Consider the following 18,182-nt stretch of genomic DNA (forward strand, 5'->3'; position numbering starts at 1 on the left):
TCGACTATTTTCAATTGTAAGCACTTTTACTCCCCTTATCCACAACACTTGAAGAAGGCCTCATCTCCCAACGACGTCTTCCTCTCTAGACTAATTCCTCCAGCTTTCTCCCAGTGGTCACGTTTTCTGGGCCTTTCGAGGCTCTCGCCTCCCTCCGAATCCCCGCGGTACCTCCGCTACCCCCGGACACCGACCCCGCCGCGCCCGGCCGCCCCCCTCCCCATCGGCCGCTGCTGTTCAGCTTCTGCTCAGGGCACCAAGGGCCCTGCCACCGCACACACCCACCCGGTAACACCGGGCCCTCGCACCCTACCACCACCTTGCACGGCTTTTACTTCTCGCCCAGCGCCACCCATCCCCATCCCGCACCGAACGCCCCAAGCCCTCCCCACACACCTGCAGCAGGCCGACGGCACAGGCCTCCGACTAACAACGAGGGGTGCAGGACCCAGCCCGGCACTCACCCAGCAGCTCGCGGGTCTCATGCAGGCCCCTCCAGCCGCCTCGATGGGGGGAAAGTCCGCCAGCGCGCAGAGCTGGCCGCCCCCGCAGCAGCAGCCTCGCCACCGCGCCCTTGCCGCCGCAGCTCAGCCACAAGGAAGCTGCCATCTTGCTTCTCCGCCCTTGGCTGCCCCCCCCAGCGCCGGGGCTGTCTCTCTCGGTGCCTGAGCAGAAAAAAAGCGGCACACCTCCCACTGCCGGGCCACCTCAGCGCGGAACACCGGCTTCACCGGCGCCCCCTGCCCTGCCGCTGGCCGCCTGCCCGCGCCTAGCGCGGCGGGGAGCCCTCCCGCGGCACCAGCCGCTCGCCGGCTCGGGCCGAGCGCCCCTACCGCCCCAGGTACGAGCCAATGCCCGCCACCGTGGCGCCCCTCCCGGCCCTGCCTGACCGCGGCGTGCGCCCGCTACCGGCCCTGCCCTGCCCTCCCGACCTGGCGCGGCGCCTGGTCTCGCCACCCAGCCCGGCTGCCCGCGGCAGGCCCCGCCCGGGCCGATGCCCCACCGCTGGGGGCAGGCACCCGCGCGGCCCCGCCGAAGGACCCCCGCGCCGCCCGGCGCCATGGCGGCCCGCGCCAGCGATGCCGCGCAGGTAACGGGGGCCGCGCGCGGGCGTCGCAGGGGCGGGCGGGGCGCGCGCCCGGTCCTGGGGCAGCGTCCCGTTCCGGCGGCGCGGGGCCGCCATCTGCGCCATGCGGGCCCGGCCCCGCCGCTCCCCGCCGGCCGGAGGGGCTGCCCCAGCGGCGCGGCACTGCACGGCACGGCACGGCGATCGGCAGCGGCCCTGCCGGCGTCGCCCCGGGCGCGGGCTGCAGGCACGGTGGCACTGCGGGTTGCGGTTGCTGAGGCTGTTCTTGCGACCGTAGCAATTAGCTAGTAACCTTCGTAGTTACTAATTAGCAGAGGGCATAGAGATGTTCCCAAACTTACTACGCGTCCCAGAACGTGCCAGCTGACAGTCTGGCCGCAATTACAGGACTTGTGGCCTTTTTTTTTTTAATATATGGTAACGGAGGAGGAGTTCAGGTTTGGTTTAGGTTTGGGTGGTTTTTTTTTTTTTTTTCTGTGTTTGATGGTTGGCAGCTTTCTGTAGTTTGGTGGCCGTTCACCACCATAAGCCCGAGCGTCAGCCAGCAGTGCTGCGCTCCATCACGTGAAGCAAACGTTGCCCTACAGCAGGGGTCCTCAAACTACGGCCCCCCAGGGTCCTCAGTCCGGCCCCCGGTATTTACAGACACACACACCCCCCGCCGGGGGCTGGGGGGGAACCAAGCAGCCGCAGATGGCTGCCTGCCACTGCATCCGCGCGCCGGCCCCCTGCTTAAAAAGTTTGAGGACCCCTGGCTTACAGCGTACGGGAGCATCTCCTGGGCAAGGTTTGCAATACCTGCCCAGTTTGTATGTGGAACTGGTCAAGAGACCAGCCCAAGCCTCGAGAACAATGCGGACCCACAACAGGGAGATGAGAATCAGCGGCAGGTTAGATAACTGCTCTGTCGGGAAGGAATGCGCTTAGTCAAAGAAAAGGGGGAGGTGGGTGGGAAGAGGAGCAGATGGAATTGGCTTGGTATGTAAAATGTTGTCACAGAGATGAAAGGGAGGAATGTTGTCTTTAGGTCCGTAACTGTTTGGTATGAGATAACGAGCTTCAGTTTCAGCAAGCAAGGTTTAGGTTAGGCGTTAGGCAAATATTTCTAGCCAGGGACAGTTAAACAGGTTGCCTGAGGAGGTTGTGACTCACTGTCATTGGAGGGTTTAAAGATGATGTTAAAGTAGAAGCTTCCAAACCTTGTCAAACTTACCCCAGGCTACCATCTCCATCACTTCACCTTCCCTGTCTCCTGCCTCAGAACCACTGCCGCTGGCTTGCACCCATGCCTGTTTCTCCCACGCTGCTGCCACTGCCTCCACACACCCGGTTCTGCGAGTCCGATGCCAACTGGAAGCATTTTCCTGTGGCATAACAACCCCCTATAGCAACTGCAACAAGGTGCAAGTGGTCTGTCTGTTCCGAGAGGCTGCATTAGGCAAAGCTTCTGCTTGCTGTGATTCTAAGGACCAGGAGACAATCTTGATGGGCTCACAAAATCCTGCTTCCCCTTTGCTTGAGTCTTACAGTCTTACTTTAGACCATCAAGGATCACTCAGTCTTCAACTTCAGAGTCACTGTGGTTTCGGGGTGGGGGGAGAGAGAACAGTGACAACACCACGTTGTTTCTTAACGTTTCAGCAAAAGTATCGGTACTAAGTAACTACCTGCCTACCAGTTTTGGTATGTGCTACTTACTTTTTTGCTTTTGTTCTCTTTATTCCGTGGGTGTTAGCAGAATACCCTCCACCAATGTAGGTTTCTGCTACTAAACAAACATTTCTCTTGGGAAGTTTCTTTCACGGGCCTAAATGACTAAGCTGAGCAGTGGAGCAGCTGATCGCTTGTCATTTAAAAAAAAAACTATTAAAGCTTCTAATTGTTGTAATAAAAAAATCAAAACATAAAAAAGGCACACCATAAATGATCGGTTTCAGTTGGAGGTCTGTACTTGCTATAAAAACTTGACAGTCTGAGGCTATTAAGTAGAGTAGGAACCGTCACCACATTGCTTTCCTCTCTCTTCCTTACCATTATTGCTTTTTTTCACCTAAAACCCCCTCTTTTTTGCATTATAGAATCCTTGTGTGGTACTAAAGGTGTTGCAGAAAATAAACCAAAATAGCAAAAATAATGTCACGATCCTTTAAAAAAGTTGATTTGATCCATTTCTATGCTAAAGAGATTTTAAACAGAAATCTATCAGCTTATTAACAGTACTTTATGTATACAGGGTAGCGTATATCTGTTTTTCCACATCAAACTTATCGCTACACAGCTGTTCAGAGAAACCTCATCATTATTTAGTACTTGGCAGTATGACATATCAACAGTATGATTTCATGCAGTCTGTGCTTATTGGTGAGGAAAATACATGATTTCTAAGCAATTTATGAAAGGGAGATACATATTTCAGGCACTGCTTATTTACTGTAATATCTGAAAATGTCCACATTGTAGTTCAGTTTTACACTTTCTGAAAATTATCCCCAAAACTTTTACACATGTGTTCGTTCCACAAGTCGTCTGGGTCCACTTTGATCTCCATGATATTAGATCCCCATTGTTTTGTGGAGTTTTGCATTGGGAGGGTGGGTTCATTTTATTTTGTTTTTTAAATCACATTAGAGACAGTAATTTGAATAAAATAGGAGAAAGCTAATTTTCCTTGAGCAACCACAGTCTTGCAGAATTCAGTAATAATTTTTTGAAAATATTTTACTGTAGGAAATATTCTACATTTTCAGTGAATACTTTCTGTTTAGAAAGTTACCAGCAAAAATGTTTTCAAAAGAATAATTTAATGGATTGAAAAAAGTTCATGGAAATTTGTCAAGTTTTCCTTCATACCTAACAACATGTAGAAACTTGGGCTAAGATGGTAACAGCATAGCAGCAAAGAAACTGAATTGTTCATGTTAGCTGTATCAGAAAACTAGTGGGCCAGATCCTGAATTAGAGAGGTAAAGAAAGATAACCAACAGCACCTGTAGTCCAACTTCAAAATCAGATTTAAAAGTACTGCTAACTGAGATTTGACAAAGAGTCATCCTGTTGACTTGCCTACTGCTTTCACACATTCACTCCCAGGCTTATTACAGCAAGTACTCTTTTTTAGTAAATGGAAAGAATCGTCATTTTTATTATCAGTGATTTTTAAATGTGAAATATAGTAGTATTTTTGTTTAGGTAATTTATGGTTATAACCAGTATCCACTGATCTTGGAAAAATACTGTTAAACTCTGAAGATTGATTTATAATCCTGGAATTCTTCAGAGAAATAGTAAAAATTCCTTGATTATGTTTATTTTCATACATTCTTGGTGAAAGTAGCTTCTGAATTTGAACTTTTAAAAATTCTTTTTAATGGTTTAGAGTGTTGAAAAGCACTCACGTTCTCCCGTGAGTATGAATTTTGCAGTAAATGTCTAGATTCATCAAACAGGAAAATATGAAACTGTGGTAGTGTTATAATTGAGGGTTTTTAAGGCTGTGTACATTCAATAAATAATAGCATTATAAACCTGGTAAATATAAGGTTATTCCATCAAAGGTAGAAAAGACATAATTTTTATTTGAAATGAAAAATGTTGGTGTAATATATAGGTTACAAATAGACAGTGATGTAATTTTGAGTAAGAGTCAAAAGAGGATACTGTGGGACGTCGTTTCATGACAAGTGAATAGATAAAAGTTATGTAAAGCCATTAATTCTGTATAAATAAATCAGAACAACAAAACAGGGACCTGTGAGTTGCACATAGTATGTGCTTGGTTTGTATTTGTAAACATATGACACATGGGTGAATATTTTCAGATTCATAGTACATTTCAGAGTCATTAGTATTTGAGGAATGCTTAATTACTCCGATCATACTTGATATATATTACTAATTTCAGTGGCAAAAAGCTGGAAAGCAGTGGTTTCATTTTCAGCTTGTGAATGGGGAAGATTTCAGAGCTTTTTCACTGTAAATATAGAGGTTTGCATATTTGGCCTGGGGTCTTTTGCCTTCATATGCTCTTGTATGTGGTGTTCTGTTTGTTTCAGGCAGGTGAAGTGAACTGGTAAAGGTTCGTGGTGCTTTAAAAATCTTAACTTCTTACGTAAGTTTCTGGGAGTACTGGTTACAGTCTTGTTTCTATCACTTGAATAAACATTTTTAATATATTAAGACACTGTAAATAATAGAAACAAAATCATAGCAGGCAACAATAGCTTCTGAACTGAATCCCAGTTCTTTAAAGCTAATTGCTTCAGAAACAAGTGCCGTCAAAGAATATGGTGCTACACTATTAAATTCAGGTTCCAAGTACTTGATCAGACTTAACATGTATATGAAAAGAATTATGTGAGAGTTGGCTGCAGTAGAGGGCTACTGTATTTGGTGAGCTAAAGGTTTAGCCTTCCTAAAACTAATCCATTTTTCTGTTGAAAACAATGCAAGGAGCACACATGTGGTGATTAATTGCTGATTTCTGTCACACACCCATGTAAGAAACAAAACCAGCTGTATTACTGTGGTAATGTAGGTGGAAATCTTACTCTGTCCCGGAGAGATAAATACAATCACTGCTCTGCTTCTGTACTGTTTAATTCCTTACTTGATGGGTTCAGTTGTGTCAGGATCTTTGTGAAAGCACAAATCATTTTTATTTTTAGGGGTAAATGTGGGAAGACTGGCTTTTTATGCTCTCAGATAAGCTAAAAGAAATACTCGAGATAACATACAGATGCATGAATTCAAGCACACAGTATGAAAAGTAGCATCTCACGGCTTTCTCTGTGTATACTGGTTATATTTCTCATGTAAATGATTCCAGCATCCCGAATTTTTAATTTTCCAATGTAGTACTCGCTTATCAAAGACCTGTTAGATGTAGCTTTCTTAGTTTTATATGTTCAGTGCAGAGTAATGTTTAGGATTTCCAATAAATAGTTTTGGCTTGTACTCTAAAGCCATTCGGTTTTAGATTAACTATGAATGAATCTCTGACACTACAGGTAAGCTTTGGTTACTAGATAGGTATAGATATATTTATTGATCTAGTAAACAATGGAATATGGAAAAATGTAAGAACTTTTACTTCTGAAAGATTACAACAGTGCAGTTTGCCTTCTGGCTAAACTGCATGTGAGGTAACCTCATGTTGCAAAAATGTAGGAACTTGAAGTTCATCAAACAATTTGCCTGTTTTCTATGGCATTTTTCACTGCTATTTAAAATACGATACAACAGAACTAATAAAATCTATTCTACTGAAATTTTTTAAATCAAGCAAAATAAACCTTCAGAAAACTGATTCAATGGGAAAAAATACTAGTTGAGCTTTTAAAAATGGATAATGTTAGATACATTTATTTTTATTTTTTTGTGTCATTAGTCTATGACTTAATCTTGCTGGTGTAATACCTATGGTCCACTGCACTCTAATAAATTTGAGATGAGACCTTTCCTGTGAAGGTTAATCAGACGCATTTTATTTGGGAGTTCTGTTTGTTCATTTCAAGGTGTGAATGGCCCCTGCAAACTGTAAGGGGCATTGTGCAAACACGTAGTCATTTTGTAACAAGTTCATAAGTATAAATTAGACTGTCATACTGCAGTATGATTATACTACCCCTTTAAACTCAGTTTCAGAATTTAAATTCTTAGTTTTGTGATGCTTCTGATGTTTTTTAATTTATCGCTTTATTTTTAGGACAAGTTACATCCAAGAAATCTTATCCCTGAGCTTTGTAGACTGTTTTATGGTTTAGGCTGGGTAACAGGAACTGGTGGAGGAATCAGCTTGAAACATGGGTAAGTAAAGATGGAAGAAAGAGAGAGACGGTGGCTGTGTTTAGTAGTCGGTGGGGGTGTTTCAGTTACATGAAAAATGTTTGAAAGTCAAGAGCAAGCAAGAAGATAGAGGGTGAAATGAACAGTATGCCAAATTTAACCATATAGAAGGGAGGTGGCTAGTCTGAAGTAGTCATTTTAGTCTCTTCAATGGAAAGAGCCAACTTCAGAGTGTGACGACTTTTTTCTGTCTTTTTCCTATCTTTGTTTAAGGTAGATTAATTGTCTTTAAGGAACAATGCATTCTCCCTTTTTCATTTCATTGACTATGGAATTCAGAGTGGATTACATCAGGCACATGGCTTTCAGCTGCCTGTGGTTGAACGATGTGAATCCCCCTCTAGACATTTTGCAGGCAAGACATATCCTTTAAGAAGAAAATTACTGTTCTACTGGGGTAACTTCTAAGGAGATATTCTTAACAGATACAATTAAAGCAGGACATGGAACAGCAAAACAACTTTTTGTGCGTATCCACTACTAAGGAGCACCTCTTTGCTTTGCTCGGCTCCCCCTGTTCATACTTTCCATTATTTTAACGGAGACAGAGCTCCTCTCAGTGGCCACTGAAAAAAGAGAAGTCCTCATTCTGCAAAAGACCTTGCACAGCGCCTGCAATTCTGTCCCCAGTCACAGGTGCTGTGACCCTTGAAAGTGTCTGTTCTCATTTTTCTGACATACACTTGTATGCAGACGCAAACAGCCATTGCTATTCAAATACATGCCATATATATATGAAGCCTCTAAATGCTAGTACTTGTGCTGTTCTAATGGGGCTTTGTGCAGGTCATTTCACTTCCTTTCTTGATTTTGCAAGCAAAGCAGTCGCAATAATAATAATGAGAGGAATGATAAGAGGGTTGATTCTTGTTTCTAAAGTTCTTTGTCTATGGAAAGAGCTTTCTAGCGCTAACTTCTCATCAGTAGCTAAATGTAACCTATTTTCTCCATCATTTCAGTGCATTTCATTTTGGTTGTGCAAGACAATGGCATCAACAGAGAATACACTGACACAGTAGTACAATTTTCCTCAGCAGTTCTATAACTTGGTTGGTCAGACTACACTGAAATACATATTTGAGTTGATACCAATATTGTACGTGGTCTAGGAATAGTAATCTATGTGGCTGTACTGTTTTATATGTACAGTAACAGTATCTGTTTCAAAATCAATAGCTACCAGGCAGACATCAGACTAGCTTAGAATTGTTATATAGGAAACAGTGAAAGAAAATTAAAATTTGACTGAAATTCTGACAGCTGGTCTTACCAGGTAATCCTACTCAGCAGTACTCACTGTGCAGTTCATATCTGCTACTCAACAAAAATGCCAATTTGGACATGGGATAGTATATTAAAAATGTATCTAGAATTCTTTGTCAGTTGTGCTGTATTTCAAAGACTGTATTTCATAATGAGATTTTCCTTTTGTGATTAATTTCTAAAAAATAAAAAAAAATGTTTTAAGAAAAAATGCATGTCTTTCATTAGTAACCAAATTATCACTTGGTTTTTCAATACGTTGCACTCTCAATCAACTTGCTTACGTAAAGGAAGTAAGACTAAATTAATGCAGTATTGGCAGTGTTAATTCATGAATGTTAAAACCTACAAATATGATAAAGCCACATTTTGATGTGCTTCACAGCCATTTTACTACTATGAAGAATACATCACCTTAAAAGTTGTGGTTTTGGAAGAGTTAGAATCTTAAAATCATATAGGTTGGAAAAGCTCTTAAGGTCATCAAGTCCAACCATGAACCTAACGCTGCCAAGTTCACCACTAAACCATGTCCCTAAGAGCCATGCCTAAACATCTTGTAAATACCTCCAGGGCTGGTGACCCAACCACTCCCTAGGAAGCCTGCTTCAATGCTTGATAAACCTTTCAGTGAAGAAATTTTTCCTAATACCGAATCTAAACCTCCCCAGTGCAAACTGAGGCTGTTCCATCCTATCACTTGCCACTTCGAAGAGGAGGCCAACACGCACCTCACTACAAACTCCATTCAGGTAGTTGTAGAGAGCAGTAAGGTTTTCCTTCAGCCTCCTTTTCTCCAAACCAAATAACCCCAGTTCCCTCAGCTGTTTTTCATAAAACTTATTTTCTAGACTCTTCACCAGTTTCGTTGCTCTTCTAAGTGCTCTTGTCCAGAAATATATCTGTAACTTGACTAATTATTCACTAGATGTCTCTGTGCTCCTGAATTTAGTATGTTACTGTTGAAACTGAATAGTGGTTACAATTGAGAGAGATAATCTGATAAATTTTTTTGCTATTATTGAAAATATTTTAGATGTCATCTTAAAATCATCGTAATTTAAATCAGTTTTTTGTAGTGTTAGTTCATGTAAACCTTGCAAGAAGCGATGCACTTCTACTTGAATTGCAGGCATTTAATTGCGTTGCATTGCTGTTATCTTTTCATCAACACAAAGAAATACATAAATGCGTTAAAAACTTAAACTACACAGTTATAACAAACCCCCAGAAGTATTTACATTGTAGAATACTATGGATAATTAATACTGTTTATCAGTAGTCTGGGAATTTTTAAGTAATAGTTTTGTCACCTGCTTTGTCATAGATCGATGTCCACTTGCAATTTCTCTTGTTCCACTTTTATTCTGAATTCTGGGGATTTGAGTTAGAATTATTGCAGGGGGAGGCTGTGTGTTTGTAGGAAAATAAGGCTGCACTTCGTACACATGTTTCATATCTCTTTGTCAAGTTGAAAGCGCGGTTTTGTACCACGGCAAGTTACAGATTTCGTATGCCCTTCTATGATTCAGTTCTATTTTGAAAACCATCTACATGTAAATCTATGGAAGGAGCAAGAAAGTCACTAAATTATGAAGGGCTAGATTTGCCATTTCCTTTTCAGTGGATCAAGAGCTCTAAACCTGTTTATCCATTTTCCCTGTCTGTAACTTTTCTTAGGAATGAAATCTACATCGCTCCTTCAGGAGTGCAAAAGGAAAGAATACAGGTATGCTGAACTGTATTTTACATCAAAGCTCATCTTGAGAAGGATGAAAGTACCTTTGTTTAGAGTTTCATTTTTCCGTATGTAAAGTTAGAAACTTATTATACTGTTGACTTCCTTATCGAAACAACTGAAGATTCTGCCCAGTACTCCACTAGCATAGCAAGCCAACATGTGTTTCAGTGACCAGTGTAGATTACTCGTGATGATCTCTTTGCTTTAAATTAACACAGACAACTGTGAGATTCAAACGTTACTAAAGTCCAGCTTTGTCAAGCTTGAATGGCTTTATGACTGTCTGGCTACAGTTTCAAGTTACTTTGGCACATAGGTAATTAACATTAACACCTCATGTCTATTTTCATTTTAGTGATTACAAAGCTTTCTCTTGATATTGTCAGTAAATAGATGGGCTTTCCCCATGAAAAGGTGACTGTGCCTGTCTGTCTCCTTTCCAAAAAAAACCCAAAATATAAGTGGAGGGGAGAATGGTAAGTGGTAACTGTTTTATGACACCAGGAACTTCCCCAGAGTAATATGTGGAAAGGCTTTGTTGTTTTATATATATGAGGGTAAATACAATGAGAAGTGAACAGAATCTCTTCACTGATAGAAACTTGGGGTTTCACAGCAGTGCTTGCTGAGGATGTTAGCAAGTAAAGCAGGCAAAGGCATAACATGGCAAGACTGTGATGGTCTGTTCTTTGCTAGCAGTAGTAGTGGATTGAGCACAGTGAGTAAGGAAATCTCTTGCAACTGTATTTCCTGCTGATTTTTAAAATAACATTAAAGAAGAACGTTTTATTGCTGCTCTGAACAATTCTTTGTACTGTTATGAGTAGCTGATTGATGCAAAGGTACCAATCATGTAAAGCTACTAAAAGCAAGGTTTAAAAAAATAGTTCTACAAGTTGAATATATTATGTGTAGGTTTAATTTATGTCCATTATTGATTCTTTAAAGGGGGGGAAGGAAAAGTACATCTACATTTCTTTTGAATCAGTTACTATTTTTCCTTTTGATCTGTTGTCTGTTGTTTAGATACAGGCTGCCTCCTCTCCACGAAAAACTTAGTTTTACAAATATCTGCTTGGCAGCAGTCTGAATGAAAAAAGTACCTGATATTAATTCACATTACACAATGTCAGTAAATAGTATTAGAAGCTAGAATAAATGTGGTGCGTTACAGCACTTCCACGAAGTTAAAATTATGGTGTATGTATTTGTCTCCCTAGAAGGAAAACAAAACTGTTCAGGTCATCACAGGTCAAAATAATTCCTTCTTTGTTACAGCCAGAAGATATGTTTGTTTGTGACATGAACGAACGGGACATCAGTGGTCCTCCACCACACAAGAAACTGAAGAAAAGCCAGTGCACGCCTCTTTTTATGAATGCCTACACTATGAGAGGTGTGTAGCAAATGGGTTTAGTTCAGTGATGACTAGAACACTGAACACACACATCCACAGAATTAATATTCAATACAATATTCATTAGACATGGAAGTTACAGTGAAATAAACATGAAACTATATAAAATAAATTATTTGTAAAAGAGTATGAACAGTGGAAGGTAATTCATGGTAACATCCTGTGTGTGTGTCATTTACGTTTTAATCTTCTCAGGTAGTTATACCTGTGGCCATCCTTTTGGCAGTAATTTTTAGTGCTGTGTATTAGTAGGTTGTGGGAGGAGGTGGGGGGTTTACAGCAGGTTGGTCCCAGTAGTTTTGCCTATTCAGCAACTGGTTTAGATCCCTTTGCAACCATTGGCTGTGATTAAAGGTTCTAAATTACAGGTAGGTGAAAAAAGTTTGAATTTTTTCTTTTGCAGGTGGACAGTAAAGAGAGCTCTTGCTGTTGTGTAAGATTTACATCTGTTACTTTAGAAATGATTTAGGGAGTTTGTTCTGATCTTCCTGCACAAGAAGCATACATGTGTACCCAAGGAAAACTCATTTCATATCTTTGGCAACTCTGCAACTTTAAAAGTAAATTATAATTATTATCTACCTATCTTTCCATGATAACACAAAAAGATAACAAATATTTTTTTCAGAGAATCAGTGGATAATCGAAGAAGAGTATTAGCTTAAAAAGAAAGTAAAAGTCTTTAAACTTTCATCTCACAAATAAGTTTTTGAATTAATAGAGTGTTTCAGTCATTGCAGTATGTAAAGAAATGTACCAGTAGTGTTTCTCCTTCAATTTTTGCAAGTAGTTTATCTCCTGGAATTTGTCACTAACTGTGGGTTAACACTGGTGTCCTAAGACAATCTATAATTATCCTTTAAGGATGAGGAATTATGTCATACCTTTATTTAGGTTGCTGTGGTTTTTTTCCTGTAATAAAGTAGATGACCATTTGCTAAGATGTCTAGCCAAAGGAAATTAATCAAGTAGGTGAATAAGATTCTCTTAATAAACACATTTTAAAATTCTGAAAAAAAAAAAAAATTCTCCTCTTTCTGTTCCTAGGGGCAGGTGCAGTGATCCATACTCATTCCAAGGCTGCTGTTATGGCTACCCTTCTTTACCCAGGGAGTGAGTTCATTATTACCCATCAGGAGATGATAAAAGGAATCCAGAAGTGTACTTCAGGAGGCTATTACCGGTACTTCTCTATGTTTAAGAAAAGAGGCACGCTATCTGATCATTTGTTTTCAGCAATATAAATAGATGGCAAGTCATTTGAGTTATGTACATCAAAGTGTGTAATATAAAGTATTAGGAAAAAGAAGTAAAAAGACTTCTACATTAAATCAGTCATTGGCTTTCCATTAAAAGCCTGCAAGCCTGTGGAAGAGGTCTGAGATAAAGTCTTGCAGTGTCAGGGCTACTGTGGTCTGTTGAGCTACAGAATCAAGCCAAATAGAGAGTTATATCCTGACAAATATCTCAAGAACAGATAATGTTAACACATCTATAGAATGTTAAACTGAAACTGAAACCAGCCAACATTAGGTTGGATTGAAAATGTGCAAACTACATTTGGGTGGACTTCACATACCACTACATGTGCTAGTTTAGGGCATGTTAAAAGAGTACAGGATTTCAGATTTTACTTGACAGACTTTGAAAGAAAACTCAGAATAAACAGCTCATTAAAGATAATGTTATTACTTTTCAAGGATGAGCTCTGAGGTAAGTGCTGAGTTATTCCAAATTATGTGTGATGGCTTGTTTTGAGGACTCCACCCACAGTGTGTTGAATTGGGATCCGCAAAAAGCATTTATATAATATGTGACAATTAGATGAAAAATTGAAATGCTAAATTCTTTCCACTTTTTTGATGTTAACTTCTGTAACTAATTATTGCCCTTTGCAAGGGAGCAAGCCATGTGTCTGGCATGTGATTTTACACCTGGCCATATTTTATGCAGTTTTGGCTGACTTGCCAGCTTTACTCTCTGGCCAGCATGAGCATTTGTATTTTTAATGTGGCAAGATGCCCCTTATATTGAAATGTGTAACAACACTGACTTTAAAAAAGTCCAAAACTATTTTCTTGTTGGATATATGTTTTGAATTCTCAAACATTCCCAAATGTTAGTCAGGAGACATTATATTTATTGGGTTCCATATCTCTGAATTGTCCCATTTCATCCTGTTAATTTACCAGAAAAACTAAAGAAGTCAAAGCTCCAGATTACATGGCTCCTAAGTACATACTCATCCATACTAGACTGATTCCACTGTCTTGCCTCACACAAGGCTCCCCATTGATCAAAGAAGGAATTTGATAGTACAGAATGGGAACTTTCAAAAAAGGGATCAACGATATATTGTTTCTAATTTCAGAAACCTTTTCTGGAAGCTATCCAGGAAAGTGCTACAGACAGAATAATCAGAAGTATTTGTTGACCTAAATGTCATACCAGTGATGCCAGAATACTTTTACATTTGACTTCAGTAGAGAGAACTAGATCTGTAGTAAATAGCTTTGAAAGTCTCAGATTGTCCTGAGATTTTATATGACAGTTTGGCTAAATGTAGGCAGCTTATATGTCAATAAAACTAAAGAAATATCAAGTAATAACTCATTCATAATCTTCTTTTGAGTATTATAGGTATTAGTTTTTGATAAAAAGCTTACGGTTATGATTAGAAATCAGTTATGGTATTTATACCTGCTTCCAAACTCTCATCCAAGTAGAAAGCAGAACCTAGGAAACCAATGCCTTAGCTCATTTGGCCTCACTAATAGCCCACTCTAAATCTAATTGTAATGATCAGAATGTGTAAGATTTAAAGTAAACCTTCAAAAAACACTTAAGTTTCTTCATCACTATTTTCATACTACTTCCTTGGGAAAGCATCAGCATTGAAAACTGTAAGGGATGAGACTTTAATTTTCTGATTTGAAATACAAGATGTATTATTTTTACTATTGCTTTCTCTCTGTGTTTTATAAAAGTACAACTAGGATCCACTCATGAAATATCTGTGATCTCAATGATAAATCTGAACCTGAACTGGGGACTTATTAAAATTAAACAAGTTTCTGCCAGTGTTAATTAACTTTCAAACAATGCCAAATATCCCAGTCCTCCTTCAGAAGAAACTCTTAGGCAAGTTCCACTGAGTAACATGCATCATCTTGTCTTTGGAACTGGGGTTCTCAGGCTCTCTTAAGATCACATATAGCCCACCAGTGACTCCATCAGAGTATTTATTTTTCATGTGTTGACTCTGCTTTCTATTTATATGCCTTAGCAGGACAATCTTATTTCCAGGGGCTTTTTGGACTACCTAAATTATTTTTTTCTGCTCTGCAGCAAACAGCTTCATTTCCTTCTTCATGATGTGATTCTTTTAAATAATTTAGTCTGAGATAAAGCTTGTAAGTGATGCCAATACAGGATAAAGAGTCTGAGAAAGTTGTAAAGAGACCCAACTACAAAGTGATATGTGAACAAACAGCTACACCTAATACATTAAAGTATTACTTTCTTTTTGTGCCTCAAGTGTAGCTCAGGTATTGCCAGCATAGTGTACGTTTGGGAGTGAGAGATGTTCCTGAGAGTTCTTATGTTACAGCATGACTCACAAGAGAAGAGCATAAAATCACTAGTGTTGAGAATTTGTTAACACCTTCACATGGTCAAAGGAGAATCTCTTTCTTAGGGAAAAGCTTCATACATCCAAACACAGCATTTTTTTAAATACATGAACATTTTTTTCTTTTAGATATGATGATACGCTAGTGGTTCCCATTATTGAGAATACACCAGAAGAGAAGGATCTCAAGGAAAGAATGGCATGTGCTCTGGAAAAATATCCAGACTCTTGTGCTGTATTGGTTAGACGTCATGGAGTTTACGTGTGGGGAGAAACATGGGAAAAAGCCAAAACAATGTGAGTACAACGTAGGAATATGATATCTTTTGCCATTATACCTCAAAATCTTAATGACCTTAATGTCTTGTGTATTTCCAACCCATGGACAATAATTCAGAACATTTAAGTTCTGGCCTCACTGAATGTATAGAGAGCTTTTGGAAATGCATTCATCCAAGATTCCACTGCTTAGTTTTGCTTTTGTATCAATGCTGGCTGATACAGTTGCCAATATTTTCCTTTCATAGGGACAAGTCCCTCCTCATGAAACCTGCAGGCAATCTCTGCTTTTATATGACACCTGCCAATACCGTTTGTATAGTCTTCCCTAGACCCATTTTTGGAATTTACATCTTCATGTGCTGATGGGAATGCAGGAAATCAGGATCATACAACAAAAATGCTCGGCATTTTCCATGCTGCAAGAACAGAAATAAATTACAATAGAGCTGTCCAGTCAGACTGTCGCATTGGTGATGTAGAGCTCAAGGAAGAAAACTATTCTCATAAAACATGGCAAGACTTGAGCCTTACTTTACATTTCACTGTTTTTTCCTTTTGATTTTAGGTGTGAATGTTATGATTACTTGTTTGACATCGCAGTGCAGATGAAGCTGCATGGGCTAGATCCTTCAAAACATCCAGCAGGAGAAAACGGGATCTTGTAAATGACAACATATATATTCAGGTGTGAGTTTATCTGTAAAGATGATCTGTTTGGAGGGAGAGGCTACAGATGACACCATCACTTCAGTCTGCTTTCCCACCTGGGGAAACTTCAGTATTGCACATCTCCCCCAGTCTGCTCCATTACCACTGCAGTTGCATCTACGCCTGAAATAATGCTGCTTTACCACACAATGGAACAAAAAGATATGTGTTCATAGTGAAGTATGTCCTGTGCATATTTTAGCACCTATGTACAGCATGGGGTGCAGTTGCTTTTTAAAACAAAATTGTATCAAGTATTACCAGAAAAAACCAATGGAGAAAAAAGACCCCAGCCTAGTAAGCTAATCTGTACAGAGGTGCCTGAACACCCAGTTTGTTCTTGCAAGATCAGGTTTGAATTCAGTCTGTCTCAGTAGTATTACTTACATGGTGGGTTGGCTGGGTTTTTTTCCTTCTGCAGAAATGGCCGATTGCAGTTTGATTCATTGATCAGTGTCACCTGTTTACCTCATACAGCAATTTATTAAAATGTTTTCTAATGTAGAAATGATCAACGTTTTGAAGGTTTTCATAACAAGTATTTTAAAGTAAAAGCACATAGATAATGTGATCATGCAGTACTTTACATGAAGGATCCCTGAAACAATTCTCATGTAAGCAATACACAGCTCAGTATGGCAAAACACAGGGGTAGGGTAACGTTTCAGAGTCTGGGACACTTCTTCCTGAAAATTTAAGCAAGATACCAGTAGCCAGATTACACAGGAGTTGCTAGGCCAAAGTGGTGGTCTAATTAAACAGGATAGGCTAAATTAGGGCACAGTTAGCCCATGAAATAATCCTCTCCACCCACCACATTTGCATCAGAAGAGATGAGAAAAGGCTGCTCAGGCAGCATGAGCCCAGAACAGACAAGTACTTGGATCTTTAGCCTTTATGGCCACACTAGAGGAGGAAGCAGTGGGACAGGAGGCTTGCTGTCAAGGGAGTCTCTGCATGAACGGGTATTTGGAGTGCTGCCACTACATAGAGTGATGAAGACACACTGGCTACCTCGCCTACACAGAACTACCTCATGGCCTATGAGAACCATTCTAAAATTGCTCCTCAGCCCCTGAAACTGAATAGGTTGGGCTAATGTAGTGGCATTAATATTCCTTTGCCTATTTCTTATGACTAAATACCTAGTTTTGTAACATTTTCACTTCTATCTTGTTTCTCTACAGATTTCTTACGTGATGATGGGAGTTCCAATTCCACCTCATGCTGTTAAAACCAGAAGGGGGTGCTGTTATACTCAGCTGATGGACAGATGTTAGCAATCAGGTTTGACTGTTAAAAAGAAAATCCAAGAAGAAGAGGACAGTTAAACAAAAAAGCTGAGTAATCATTTCTACTTATGAATCCTGTCAAATGCTGCAGTAGGAGAAATGAAAATTCAGATGCAAAAAAAGATTGTGAAAAAAGCTGTGGAGAGCTAATGTGACATTTTGTTTGCGTGCTTTAAAAATGCAGATTTCAACAACCTGCATTATTTTGATCCTACTCTATTGCTACATCATTTACTTTGTTCTAGGTCTCCATTTCTGAAAGGTATAGTAGCCTTTATTCTTGGGGAAAAAATGTGAGGACGACCCCTTAATTAGAAGTTAGGTAGAAAGTTTAAAGCATTGCTTGAACTGTTAATTCATTCACGCCATGTTAATAGATGTTGGTTTTTTTCAGTTAAGCCTGTAGCATATGTGTTTTTAAATTCTCTTTAATTGTTATTATAATGAGTAGGAAACATAATTTTATAGCATGCCTTTGGAAGTTGTTACTGAGAGACTGCTCTGGGTCTTGTCTGTTTTTTCTCTCTTCAAATTCATTCACTTTCAATAAGATTTTGTTACAACTTTACAATAGCTTGTTATGACCTGTGATTAGCCAGCCTATGATAGATTTAATCAAACTGCTCATTAAAATATAATATTGCATATTTATGTATCTTAGTGTCCTCTTTCGGAATCTCCTGGAATGGCCCCACAGCGGCATCAGTCTAAGCCTTGATTGACCAACTTTCTGATTGAGTATTGAGGCTCTAGTCCCAGGGGTGAATTGAGACTGGGTAAGCGCCAGTTGACCTTGTTTTCTGCTAGGGGCCATGCATTCCCACCACTTCCCCTTGCATCATCCCTGGCACTTTTCTGAACTTCCCTGAAGTGAATTCCCCAGTGGTGTTCCCCAGGGCTCCCTGCTGGGGCCAGTC

At 40.2% G+C, this 18,182-nt stretch overlaps 2 protein-coding genes across 3 annotated transcripts in view; one reads left to right on the top strand and one right to left on the bottom strand.

Moving 5' to 3' along the window:
- The window catches only part of PDHX (pyruvate dehydrogenase complex component X), a 47,274-nt gene extending 46,189 nt beyond the window's left edge, over positions 1-1,085 (bottom strand). Inside the window, exons 1-2 of one of the 2 annotated variants that reach the window (XM_040599657.1) lie at positions 933-1,085; positions 465-665 (exon numbers count right to left, since the gene is read on the bottom strand). In XM_040599657.1, the coding sequence (XP_040455591.1) occupies positions 465-665; positions 933-1,062 (331 nt within the window). In that variant the 5' untranslated portion in view covers positions 1,063-1,085. Of the gene's footprint in view, positions 1-396; positions 666-932 lie in introns of those variants that run through there. The other variant, XM_040599658.1, reaches the window with a different exon arrangement.
- A 10,687-nt stretch (positions 1,086-11,772) lies between these two features.
- On the top strand, positions 11,773-17,912 carry LOC121090880 (APAF1 interacting protein). Its single transcript, XM_040599659.1, has 5 exons — positions 11,773-11,912; positions 12,400-12,535; positions 15,113-15,280; positions 15,831-15,950; positions 17,161-17,912. The coding sequence occupies exons 1-4, from the start codon at positions 11,858-11,860 to the stop codon at positions 15,928-15,930; spliced, it is 459 nt and encodes a 152-aa protein (XP_040455593.1). The 5' UTR covers positions 11,773-11,857; the 3' UTR covers positions 15,931-15,950; positions 17,161-17,912.
- Positions 17,913-18,182: the final 270 nt, after the last annotated feature.

The sequence above is a fragment of the Falco naumanni genome, chromosome 7, assembly GCF_017639655.2.
Source record: "Falco naumanni isolate bFalNau1 chromosome 7, bFalNau1.pat, whole genome shotgun sequence".
Taxonomy (NCBI): domain Eukaryota; kingdom Metazoa; phylum Chordata; class Aves; order Falconiformes; family Falconidae; genus Falco; species Falco naumanni.